This window comes from Xiphophorus hellerii, chromosome 20 (genome assembly GCF_003331165.1).
Source record: "Xiphophorus hellerii strain 12219 chromosome 20, Xiphophorus_hellerii-4.1, whole genome shotgun sequence".
Classification (NCBI taxonomy): Eukaryota; Metazoa; Chordata; class Actinopteri; order Cyprinodontiformes; family Poeciliidae; genus Xiphophorus; species Xiphophorus hellerii.
Window position 1 is genome coordinate 6,686,903 of NC_045691.1, and position 13,103 is coordinate 6,700,005.

General features: G+C 37.5%; 1 protein-coding gene across 1 annotated transcript; it reads right to left on the reverse strand.

The window, feature by feature from the left end:
- Positions 1 to 2,552: 2,552 nt before the first annotated feature.
- Positions 2,553 to 11,626, reverse strand: spdef (SAM pointed domain containing ets transcription factor). Its single transcript, XM_032550661.1, has 6 exons — positions 10,892 to 11,626; positions 6,492 to 6,933; positions 5,685 to 5,882; positions 5,507 to 5,554; positions 5,102 to 5,236; positions 2,553 to 4,082 (listed from the first exon to the last, which is right to left on the reverse strand). Exons 2-6 carry the CDS (start codon positions 6,931 to 6,933, stop codon positions 3,904 to 3,906), a joined length of 1,002 nt encoding a protein of 333 aa, XP_032406552.1. The 5' UTR covers positions 10,892 to 11,626; the 3' UTR covers positions 2,553 to 3,903.
- Between the last annotated feature and the right edge of the window lie 1,477 nt (positions 11,627 to 13,103).

Consider the following 13,103-nt stretch of genomic DNA (forward strand, 5'->3'; position numbering starts at 1 on the left):
TGAAAAGCCATCCACTTGAAGACATCTGTTGCAGTGGCAACTAGATAGACAGACAGACAGACAGACAGACAGACAGACAGACAGACAGATAGACAGATAGATAGATAGATAGATAGATAGATAGATAGATAGATAGATAGATAGATAGATAGATAGATAGATAGATAGATAGATAGATAGATAGATAGATAGATAGATAGATAGATAGATAGATAGATAGATAGATAGATAGATAGATAGATAGATAATGTCTCATCTAGTTAGTTGAGTTTTATCAGGAAACTCAACAGTTAGAAGAGAATATTTTCTGGATTTCCCAGACATTTAGTGTATGAATTTAAACTGAGAAAAATCGCCTTTCCTGGATTAACATTTTTTAATCATGATTTACAAAACATTTTCAGTTCAATACAAGTCAATATCCATTGCTGCCACTAGATGTCACAAGATATCTTACAAACAATTTTATAGTTTAGGCAATTCTTTATAGGAAAAAAGTATTTGTTTAGTTTAAGTAACTCTCTTGCTGTCGAACTAATCAGCTTATCTCCAAATTAATAACAGTTTAGATATTCCCTCTTCTTATGATATATTAATATGCTTAATACGACTATATTCACAAACTTTCAGAACTAACAGTTTAACTTTTTAAAAACAAATATGCAACATTATGTATGGTGAACTAATACTTTTCAAGTTCTGGAACTATTATATAAAGTTGCAAAGATTTTATTTATTTATTTTTTTAACTTTTCGTCTTTGTTTACATTGTAGGTGTCACTCAAATTTCAGATAAATCTTTCAATGGAAAAAAGAAGAAAAACAACTGCTACCTGCCTTTCTAAGTAAATGTTGCGGTTGGCCTCTGTTTTTGTTTCTTTTACTTGTTGACGGTTGCTAAAACACACACTGTTATTTCCTTCAGTCATTTTTGCCCTCTAATTATCACCGCGTAGTCTTGTGCACTATGAGAAGATCTTTGATCCCTTGCAACTTACATTAATTTTAATGTAAGCAGTCATATGAAATGGTAATAATTACCCCTCACCACAGAGGCACATTTTAACTGAGAATGCACTCTGCATGCATGTTGTAGCTTGTTAGCATATTGGTATTTTACAATGGTATAAACTGCTCCCATCATCACAACAAGACTGACTTCTCATTAAACATACTAATTTTTACTCATATTTCCTCTTAGTTCCTTTGAAGCTTGAGCAGCACATGAGGTAACAAGTTCACCTCTTACCTGCTAACTTCAGAGCAAGAGGTGTGTTTTTTTTTTTACCTGCTTCATTTAGCTTCAAAACCACCTTATCTTGGCAGATCTTCACTCACCACTGGAGGAAAATGGTAATTATGATGCAAGTCATAAGAAAGTCAGTTACAGGAGAAAATGTCAGTAAGGACATTCATCAGAAAAGAAAGGGCTGTGAAACTAAAACAGCTTGATACCTCTTCAAACAAAATGTGGTTGTTTTTAAATGCGTTACAAACTCTTGCAAATTACCCACAGATAGAGTTCAAATTTAGTTTCTGTCTAGGCTTGTGATTCTGCTTGAATCATGAAATCTGCCTTGGCGCAAGAAGTAGATTATTGGGGCATTTAAGATCTAATGTGATCAAAGTCATTGTAGTTCTTTTGAAGTAGACATTTGCATAACTGTTTTAAAATCCCACAACTGGTAATAATTTGATTTTGATGTGATAAAAGATTAAGTATGACCTTATTTTTAAAACAAATGCCAAACTATAACTTCACGAGGCATGCTCAGCATGCCTCATTTTATCTCAGTTTTGTGTTGGAGTTCCCATAGTATTACTGCGTTATTCTTTGGTTATTTTGTCGTTATTCTGGGACTATTTTGACTTCATTCTTCTAACATTATGACATTTTTGTCATAAGACTTTCTTCCAGTATTAGTACAATATGGAAACAATAGTCATAATATTATTTCGGAAGATTCTGACTTTATTCCAGTAATTTAAAAACATTACTCCATTGCAAAGTTATGAATAACTGAAGTGAAATAAATTCAATGCATGGTTCAAAATTTTGGAAAATTAGACTTAGAAAAGTATTACATATGTAAATATTCAGACATTATCTTATAACTGTAACGTCCAGTGCAGCCAAACATGTTCAGGAGTCACCTAATTAGTATCCAGAGGCTATTTGTGTTTAATGTTGGAATATAAATTTAGAAGTTCAGTAAATGACTGAATAAAAACAGGGAATACACCAGACAGGTCAGAGGTCAAGTTGTAGAGAAATTTAGAAGAGGGTGAACAATGTGGCTCTCTTCCAGTCATCATCTGAAAATCTAATAAATATACCGCAAATCTACAAAAGACATGGATGTTCACTGTGTCACAACCGTCAACAATACTACTGTCAAGTTTGGCTTTTATAGAGAAGTGGTAACGAGAATCCTATTGCTTAAAAGAAAAATATTGTGATTTTTTTTCTCCCTTTCTGCAGTTGTAAAATTTTAACTATTTTCTCCCTCCTTTCTTCTTATCTCATTTCCCTTTTAACTATTTTTTCCAACTCTCTCCTTTTGAGTTTTCCCCTTTCTTTTCCATCCATAACCGCAAGTGTAAACATACAATCAGGGCTACAAGAAAATTGTTTATATCAAGGCATATTCATATGAAAGAATGGCACAATGAAGTTCCAGATCCAAATGAATGTAGGTAAGCTTTTCATTTAATCTGACTGTACCCGGCATATTTTTCATTTAATCTGACTGTACCCGGCATATTTTTCATTTAATCTGACTGTACCCGGCATATTTTGGAAAGAAATGGGCAAGATTTTTGTGTTCAAAGCTGGTAGAGGCGTTCGCTCCAAGGTTCGCAACTGATTGCACAGAGAGGTGGTCGATCACAGTATGGACTCAGCAGCGATGAATACAAATGCACACCGCACTTTTCAGAATTTTATTTGTAAACATTTAGACAATGTTTCCTTTCACTCCACATTTACTGTGTGTTCTGTAATATAAAATCATCCTAATAAAATACACTAACATTTGTAGCAATAATATAGGAAAATGTGAACATCTTATTTTCAAAGATGCAAGGCACTCCACTTGACGTCATGGTTACTAGTCCACTTCATTTAACATCTGTAATAGTTGCATTAGGATGTTTTCATGTTAGCAACATGACAGTGAATTGAGAATAATTGGTTCAGCATGTTGGTCCTCGCACATCAGCAACTTAAAATGCAATCTATATAAAGCTATATAAACCACAGCTGACAAGCTAAACCATGAAGCGCCTCAGCAGCGCTGTTGGAGAAAATGTCACTCTTATCACGGAGAAAGACAAAAACAAAATTGGCCTTATCATCTCCACCACAGAATGGAGAGTTTTAAGTGCAAGTTTTAAGAATTGCACTTGTGCATCCAAATTCATCAAAACTGCTGAAGTGTCCTTTCCTGTCCTTCCCAGATGGAATATAGAAGCCTGCTGTGGCTTAACAGGTCCAGAAACACAAGATTACCTGGTGGCGGTGTGGATGACTGAAACAGAAGTCATAATAAGCATAGGAGTAGGAAAGGCGCGACTGCATGAAGCTTGTTTGTTAAAGCAAAGGCGCGGAGCTGTGACATCTGAATTTAATCATGGAACCATCACCAGGCAGATCATGCAAACAACAAGGCAGTTTGTTTATTGTAATATGTGTTTGCTTGATTCTGCAGCAGGAAAAAAAAAGAAGCATAAAACGCATTATTTTCTCTCATCCTCATTGCTTCTGCAGAGGAAAGCACGTTTATCAGTGCATGTGTCCAAAGTCACTTTTCATCTTGGGTTTAATTGTTCAAGTGCATTGTTAGATATAGTTTGGTTTTCTTGTCATAAGTCTCCTTCTCATCATCCCAGTCTCCTGAAGCCTCATACTGGGTGAACAAACTGGTAGACCAGTCTCTGAGACACGTCAGGCTTGCGAATGATTCCCTTTTTGTAGTACTGCCGAATGGAGCGGCTCAGCTTGTCATAATTCATAGCAGGTCTGTTCTTCCTGAGTCCCCACAGTCGCGCCACATGAGCCGAGTCTTCGATTTTAAAAATACCTGCAGGGAGAAACGGGAATCTTTAAAAACAAAGCAAAGCAAACAAAAAACACACAGCAACAAGTACAAAACAGAGTGTGAATAAATTTTTGTACTTCAGTCACTAGTCAAACACATGAGCTTAGGAAGAAAAGTACTGCAACTTTTTCCAACTGCTGACCTGTAGTTTGTGTTTTTTTTATTAAATAAATAATAATTGAATAAAATAAATTGGAGGAAAATATACAAAAGTTATATCATTGGAAACTAATCAATTATTTTACTTATATAAGCGAATAATAATTTTTATGCATAATTTTTCAGTTCCAGAAAAACTGCAACGACCATGAATATGTGTTAAAATAAAAATTATTTTCATTTAAAATGACTAGCAACACATGGTTTGAGATTGATCCAGTTCTACTGTTATATATTAAGGTACAAAAATTCACGATTCACAAACACCTTAGTTCAGTTTAGTTCAAACTGAACTAAAATGTGCGGTGTTGGAGGATTTAGCTGGCCAAACTTAGCAAATGTTTAATATTTATTCATAGACTTGTCTATCCTGCATATTCTGGTAGCATGTAACTCACTGCTGAAAGAGTTTTTTTTTTTTCATGGAGTTTGGGAAATAATTAATAAATTCACAACAATAACTATCTCTCTAAGTGGTCTAAATAACCACATGGCAAATATTAGTAAATGGATCTGCAACGTTATGTTATACTGTCACTTTTCTGACCTCCTGCAGCAGCTGACTGTGCTGCAAGGCTAAGCACTAGCTTTACTAAAGCAGGAAAACAGATGAAGAGTCTTCTCTAACCAAGTTAATTTTATTTCTCTCCTCTATAGCAGTTCTTCTGCATAAAACTTTCTTGTTGCCACTCATGAAAAAACTTCTTTCTTTTGAGTTAAACTACAGTATTTTTATGAACCACAAACTGGAGTCCCCAGCCCCGAAAGCTCACTACTTTTTGCATTCGTATTTGTCATACTACTTTAAAATACATTTAGTAAAATTGCAGGAGATGCTGCACCTTTTTCTTTATTGAGCCAGCGTATGCAGCGACCATAGTTGTGAGGTTTGAGCAGCAGCTCTCGGAGGAACTGCCACAGATGAATCGGTTGACCCGAACAGGATGAATCCGCCTCGGACCAAAGCTCCTCACAGCCTGCACAACAAAACACAGGCATGTCCTCCTTCAGGTTGTTGATATCAACCAGCTAAAATGTCACAAAGACATTTATTATTTGAAATCCGCATTATGTAATAATTAAAATTGTGAACTTATAAAAGGTGAAGTAAAGTGGTTATGTGAAGAGAGGCAGGAAACTTGCACTTTAGATTTATTTCTCCTCCTTCCGTTTGTGTTAATGCAGCTTTCATTAAGGTTAGGTAATGTAATTAAATACAAGAAAAAGCAGTAGGAAATCAATCTTACCTGTAGCTTTGGTATCTACAGCTGAGCACCTCTCTTTCATCCAGGCAGCTGGAGATAAAGGTGACAGACAATCAGTTAGAAGAAACAGTAATTTTCACACAGCTTAATTCCACCTAAACAAAAGTCTATTTGCTCATTTCTTTTTGTGGTTTGTTAAATAAACGAAGACATCATATACCTGACTTCCATATATCCAGGTGAGCGTACAGCGTGTCTCCGCACAGTGGGGAGCGCTGCCGAAACTCCTCTTCGCTCATGGCACACAGATCCTTCCCTGTCACCTCCTGGAAGGCCTTTCCTGCATGGGGCAACCTGTACAGGTGTTCAGTCCACAGCATCCACTTTTGGACATTCCCCGTGTTCCACTCTGTAGGGTCTGTAATGGGGTATGAAATAGAAGAAATTCAAGCAACCTGTTCAGAATAATCATAGTATGTGCAACATTTGGCTTACGCAAAGCCATTCTCAAGTGTATGTTCTCCGAATGTTGTCAGGCATAACTCAAAGTACATAAAGTTATTATCCTTTTTATGTCACTGCAGTCCTAATCAGGTGAACAGATGACTGGGGATCACGTAGGTTTATAACAGCCAGCAGCAATACAATGCACAAAACCGCTTCCTTTGTTTGCTTTCCAAGCAGGCGAGACCTCGCCCTTAAGACTGTGTACACGGCTGCTGCCAGGAGAGAATCATCACTGTCACAATTCAGGGAAACTTGTTCAAAAGGTCAGGATTAAACAGATCCTGGAGCAGGCAAACATAAGTTTGCGTCAGTAAGGATACGATTGGGAACAGCTGTCATCTTAGCTGGGCTATTTACACAAAAATGTGTTGATTTTGGGAGTAAGATTGGTTCTCCGACTTAATAATTCTTTTATCTGCAGATAGTGAGCACTGCTCATTTCACTTTGCCAGTTAGATGCATTAAGGTTCCTCAAAATGATGAAGTGCAGCAACAGGTGTGGTGGTGGCGAACAGCCTACCTGGGGTGATGTTGAGCAGTTTGCAGGCTGTTTCAATGTCCTTCAGCACCTCCCCTACGACCATGCTCTGCACCTGCTCCAGAGAACGATCCTCCATCTGACCCTCAAGCCCAGGGGAGAGTCCATGCTCCTGGCTATCAATGACAGGGCACTGCTCTGGCTCCTCTCGGCTCTCCATGCGATTCATGGGTACTGCTAGTGCAGTGGACCCCTCTGATACTTTCACCACCCAGGCGGCATCTTCAGTGAGGAGCATGTCGTAGCAGGACAGATAGAGGCCCGCTCCACGCTCCAGAGCTTCTATGTTGGGTTTGATGTCAACTGTGTCCCAGGGGTCTTCAGAGCATCTGTTTCGCTCGCGGAAGACGAGTGAATCCTCTGTCATCCCAATCCGGGACACAAAGCCAGAGCTCTCTGGTAAGCCGCTCACTGGATTCGACATCTGAGGAGAAAGACAAAGAGAAGGTCTGAAATTCATGCAAGCATCAGAATGGGCTGAAAGATGCCAGAAAAAAGTATCAACATAAATATACCACTAACATCTGAACCTTGTAGGAGCTTATCTTGTCAAATTATAGTCTTATTCTTATTCCTCCAAGTGCTAAAGTACCAACTATACTCCCAGAAACACCATTCTGTGTTACACAAGGAGCTGATTTGAGTTCTTCCTTTATAGCTTCCCCAAAGTCAAAATGAGATTCTCGGGAGATAAACCTCAAGGGAGAGTAAAAGGACACCCACCCCTGGCAGGCATGAGGCAAAATGGATTTGACTGAGTCTCTTATTTGTGGGTCAGTGGCCCAGAATGGTTCTCATCTTGGGGGTGGATGACTTGTATTGAGACCTGAGGTAGCCCTGCTGCCACTTTCAGGCTTTCAAGGTACCGTCTTGGCGGCCCTCTGTCTCCAGAGTCAGCTGGAGATTTTAATCAAAAAGATAATAAAGACAAGAACATGAACAAAATGTGCCCAAAACCATGTCTCCACAAAAAAAAAAATGAAAAAAATATTTTTCAAGTGAAAACCTTTATTGATTGGTGTGGGGTTCTTCCGAACAGGAGATCATCCTCCAAAGTGAACATTTGCCTACGTAACCTGCGACAAAAGAGTAGTCTCGCATATGGCACCAATAATTACTACCTGCCACATCTGGCATATGGGAGGTCACACTACTGCCACACACCAGGTTATCAGTGATTGTGCCTGAGGTGGTAGTAAAGGAAGTGTGTCCCCACTGAGCACATGTTCAGTAGAGTAATGGCTTGATTCAGCGTAGGGCAAACAATTAAAGTCTCATAAAGTTTGGATAACAAAAAATTATACTTTTTAGGTCAAGTGCAACTTTAACGCTAAGCTCTGAATAAATGCAATGGGATTTATTCAGGTTATGAGCAAAATTTTAGATTTGATTTCTTTTCTATCAAAAGTTTATATTGATAAAAAAAAGAGATATCTTCTTTTCCAAACCTCTCCAAAGTTGAATTATGTTATCGTTCTCGTATTTTGTAAAGATTCCTCTTTCAGCCCCTACTCCTTAACCCCCCAATATAAGATCATCCTCCTTGCTCTTCCTTTTATCTCCAAACTTTTGGTAAACTCCAGCCCATCCTCCACTTTTCTCCGTCAGGAGTGAGATTAAACGCCTCTGGTATCCCAGCTTGCTGCTGCGTGTCAACTCTGCTGTGCAACAGCTTGCGCTAAACCCATTAGCGAAGCAAATTTAGCCATATTACCTTCTTCCAAAAGGAAGAGAGGACACAGGAAAAAGATACAGGCTCACACCCCCTGTTGAGAGAGGGATTAAGACTCTGACTGATCTCTAAATGAGTTTGGTCAAGACGCTGATATTCATTTCAGGAGCTTTAGAGCTTGCTCCATTTACTCTGCAAAGAAAAGAACTCCTTCCTGGGAAGCTGATGTGTTTTCACCATGATTGGTAACATTTTCTTTCCTACAGTCTCGAATGTTATTTATTGCAAAAATATCCTCTATTTTCATTGGAATGAAAAACAAAATTGCTAGAAGGAATATTTTTTTAGGCCAGAAGTAAATCCTTGAGTTCTGCTTCCTCCTGAATTGAATGCGCTTGCAGACCTGTGAAACTATTTGAGCTTAAAATTAACCAGTGACCTCACATGACTGATGTGAGAAAATGTGGCAAAATGTTCAAATTAAAGTTAATAAGTCGACATTAAACAACTAAAAAGTATGGGCTTTGTTTAAAATAAATACTCAGAGGTGAATCAGAACAAAAAAGGCCATAAATGCCATTTGAAATTCTTTATCTACTGGTGAAAATCATGTTGGCATAGAGCTCTGCTGGTGTCATTTGAGTGTGGAGTTAAAGGAGTGTGAACAGCCAGGCGTGACTGTTTGCAGTGCGAGTGTTAAAGGGAGATCTCTTTTTTTTCCCCTTTCCTTGTTATTGTTTCTCATGGGAATCTTGGGGGAACTAAGGAAGTTATTTTGCAAAGAACAAGATTGAAGGAAGGAGCATCATAAGGCTTCATGTGACTATTTACTGGATGAACCTCTGTTGGTTAGATTCGCTCATTTAGATCCTTTTTATGGCAATACTAATAAAGGCAGGTGCTCAGCTCACACTGTAAAGTACATTCAGACATAACATGAAACTGTTTATGGATATTTGCTTATTTTATGAATCAGAGATAGAAGCCCATTTTCCAATTATCTGCAGAGCCTGTTCTGAATAATCATGTTCAGACCATCACAAAGCTCCTTTTCTTATCTTTTCAGCAGGATTGTCATTATTAGCCCCTATGTGGGTTGTCTTAACTGGAATTGGGGGATGATGGTCCACAGGATGAATCATTCCTGCAGTCAGGTGCACAGGCATCGGGCCAATATCCTTGGAAACTGAACTTCTGCAAAGACGTTTTTTTTTTTTTTGCTAGTCCTAATTAATTCTGTCAGAGGATTGTATTTGTACTAAATGGCTGAGATAAGCCTTCAAACCTACATTGGTAGATGAGCAAATAAACCTGTCACCTGGAAAGATGGATGAGGGAGCGGAAGTTATATGACCCAAGCACCTGAAGCCTGATCCAAATGGTTCATTTTCATGATTACTGAGGATATTTATCATTGTCAGCATCTACATCAGAATGGGATTTTAAGAGCTCTTTATACTGTCACCTGCTCTTTTGTTTTTTATGTGATGTAACTGCAGCCCCTCTCTTGTTTATACCTAGATTATAGATTCGATTGTAGATTCGATTTTGGCCACAACTTCCCATTCCTGGTTAATACAAAGCTTTTTTTTCTCCAAGTAAATCATTTGCTGTTACGTTAAATTCACATGCAAGTGAAATGCAGTCGTGGTTCTTTTTCCACTTTGTTCTTCTAAAAGACAAAGATCAAGACAAATTTCAGATAAGAATTTAAACTGAAAGGAACCCCTAGAAGTATTTTCAGTGTAATAAAAACTCCTTAGAGAAAAATAGCATCTTAGTTGGGCTGCCACTGTCCAGCAAGAAAGAAATATTATTAGAAATTAATAGCACTGCTGAGAGCAGATTGTGGATGATTTTAGGTTTCAGATAATAGTTACTTCCTTAAATGATTAGTTATTTATAGTCTATCAGTGCACAGACATCCCAATCTTTTTAATAATGCACAATTTTCTCTGCCTCTTCAAAACAAAAAAAATTATATGGGGAAAATTCCCCCATAAAAATACAACTAATGTTCTCTTCTCAGATTTAAAACGTTTTATCAAGATAAAATTAAGTTATACTTTTATAGTTGTAAAATTGAAACTGTCTGGCTGCAAAATCGCTCTTGAGCAGCCAGCCATCTTCATTTCTGATGATGATGGCACTTGCAATCCCAACTTGGTGATTATATCCAACTAATAAAAAAAATTAACACAGAAATGTGAGCCTAATGAAAAGTAGGCTTAATATTATATCTTAAAGGTTATTTTTCAAAAGGCATTTTTGAACTGATAAAAGAGCCTTGTTGAAATGCATATTCTAATTTATTGAATATGCAACGTATCAGCAATTTTAGGAATGAGGTGAAATTTTCAATGTAGGAATCAGCAAGTTTATTTTGCAATGCATAGATGCAACTGTGCTAATACAGTTTTTAATCATTAAATGCCTTTATAAGTGTATAAAATGACATGGATTATGTACTTTCTGATGAAAGAGTTTAATACAATTAAAATTTAAAGGTTTATTGTTGTTTCTATGCCTGTTCGATTGTGCAGCAATCTTCTGGTTTCTAAAAAAAGATGAAATGATGATATCATTTTAACTCCTGACAAAGAGCTGCACAGTTGTTCCCTTTTAAACTGTAATATTAAAGAGAAGAACCACAAACCACAAAGGCAAACATAAAATATTTAGGATCTAGGTTTGAGTGGCGTCTTCTTACCTCTGTAAAGATGCTCTGATGGAAGAACGCTTCAATGCAGATGCGGTTCTCTGCCTATGAACGAAGGTGAAGCAGGCAGTCCACAGTCTGTTTTTCCTTGATGACTGATGCTGAGCCCCAGGCTGAGGCCTGGGATCCCCCTCACAAGCTTTTTTTTGGCACAATTTCACTGAACCTAAAAGACACAGCCTAAAGCACAACAGCAAACTAAACCTCAAGTGAAAGCACCTGCTGGGGGTGTGTACAAAGTGAAAGGAGAGAGGACAAGTGACTGGGTGACTGAGTGCAAAGGAATTCCAGCACCATTGACTGCAATTTATATTTATAAGGCCGTTGTGTTTACTTACGCACACAACCCAGAGCGTGTGTGTGTCTTCATCTTCGTGTATATCCACGCAAGCACAGTTTCCTTCCAAATTAATAGCTGACTTCAGAGCTTGAGTGAGAAAATTGAAAGTGCCACTTTAAGTGTTACAGACAAATGCCTCATTGTAATCATGCTCAGTTGATAAGTACACTTAGATTTATTTCCAAACTTTTCCTTTTGGTTGTATTTCTGGCCTTGACGTCTTGTTTTACTTTAAAATGTCTTTTGAATTAGGGCATCTACTAGTTAGTTACTATTCACTTGTAAAATGTATCTTTTGGTGACCATAAGAGTGAAGAGGTGTACAGAGCCCTGTGCAGGAAGAAAAACGGCGAGTGACTGAGGGTCATTGCGCGTAACGGAAACCCTGTAAATTCTAGACACTAACAGGTACCATAGAATTGCACAAAAAAAATCCGTGAGGGACGGCGGAGTCCCAGCTCGAAATTCCGTGAAAGAGGCGTACGGAGCCTTGTGCCAGAAGCCCATTAAAATGCTGTTTACATCGTTTTAAACTGTGTGATTGTGAGCGTGAGTGGGAATAAAAGTAGCAATAGGTATTTTGTTCCATATAACACAGTAAGAGTGTAACAGGTAAACCTTTTATGGATGCAAACTCGACTAAAAACCCACCTGTTAGGATTGTATTTGAAACGTAATCAATTACAAATGTATTGATGGAACCTGACTTAATGTCATGTTTTGATTGTTGATTCTATATTGCATTGTTTTTCTGTGTTTGATATGATGTAAAGCACTTTGAAATGCCATTGCTGCTGAAATGTGCTATACAAATAAAATTTGATTGATTGATTGATTGATTGATTGATTGATTGATTGATTGATTGATTGATTGATTGATTGATTGATTGATTGATTGATTGATTGATTGATTGATTGAGAGTAATGGCAACTTGGTGTGGCTGATGCAATTATTCAAAGTGTATGCATTCAAATTGTGCTTTTATTTTGAATTTGTACTTGCATGAGAGTTTTCAACTTGCTCTTTGTCTCATTTTATGCAAATTCCATTGCATTGCTCACTGCCTGGATTGAACGGTAGAGTGCCTTTTAAAAATATTCATCACCCCTGAACTTTTTCACATTTTGTGAACCTCAAACTAAAATATATAGGACTTTATGGACCAGACAAACACAAAGTAGCACAGCTAGCCAACTTTACACACGTAAAGAAATGTTATTTTTGGTAAAATAGATCAAGCTCGATCAGGTCAAACAGTGGTTTCACATTTCTAATACATATATTTATTTTCATTCAAGCCATTCCTTTCTTATTTTACCATTATCTTTATTGTTGTCTCACTGGAAGGTGACGCTCTACCTCTTTTGCTGCCTCAAACATTTCTTCCAGGATTTCCCTGTATTCAGCCCTAATCTTCCCATCAACTCTGACCAACTTCCTTGTCGCTGGTAAACAAAGGTTCCCCCACAGCATAATGCAGCCACTACGTCCCTGCTTCAGGCACTGTATGTTGAGAGCAATGTACAGTTTATGTATTTCTTTCTGCCACACAGAGCAATTTGCAAGTAAACCAAAAAGTTACATTTTGATCTCTTCAGTGGTGAACCTCTTCTTCTGTGGTGAACATCCTATTCCACATGTTTGCTTCTATATGACTTGTGGCAAATTGCTATGATCAGATTTTTATTTGTAAATAATTTTAAAATAATGCTAAATTTTTCTTTAACTGATTTTCCAAATGAGTTTCTAAATCTTCTCAAAAATGTTCCATAATTCTGAGCATGCCTAATTTTAGGCTATATTTCTCATATGTATTCAAATTTTCCAAGATATCCTTTGTTCAGCTTTCGTAAAACAGCATA

What these genes read in the sequence shown, in the direction of transcription:
- spdef (XM_032550661.1), bottom strand. Translation starts at nt 6,933, where the DNA reads ATGTCGAATCCAGTGAGCGGCTTACCAGAGAGCTCTGGCTTTGTGTCC. An exon ending in ACTGCTCAACATCACCCCAG is followed by an intron (nt 5,883 to 6,491) that starts GTAGGCTGTTCG and finishes ACCCCATTACAG; the next exon opens with ACCCTACAGAGTGGAACACG. An exon ending in CCTGGATATATGGAAGTCAG is followed by an intron (nt 5,555 to 5,684) that starts GTATATGATGTC and finishes CTTTATCTCCAG; the next exon opens with CTGCCTGGATGAAAGAGAGG.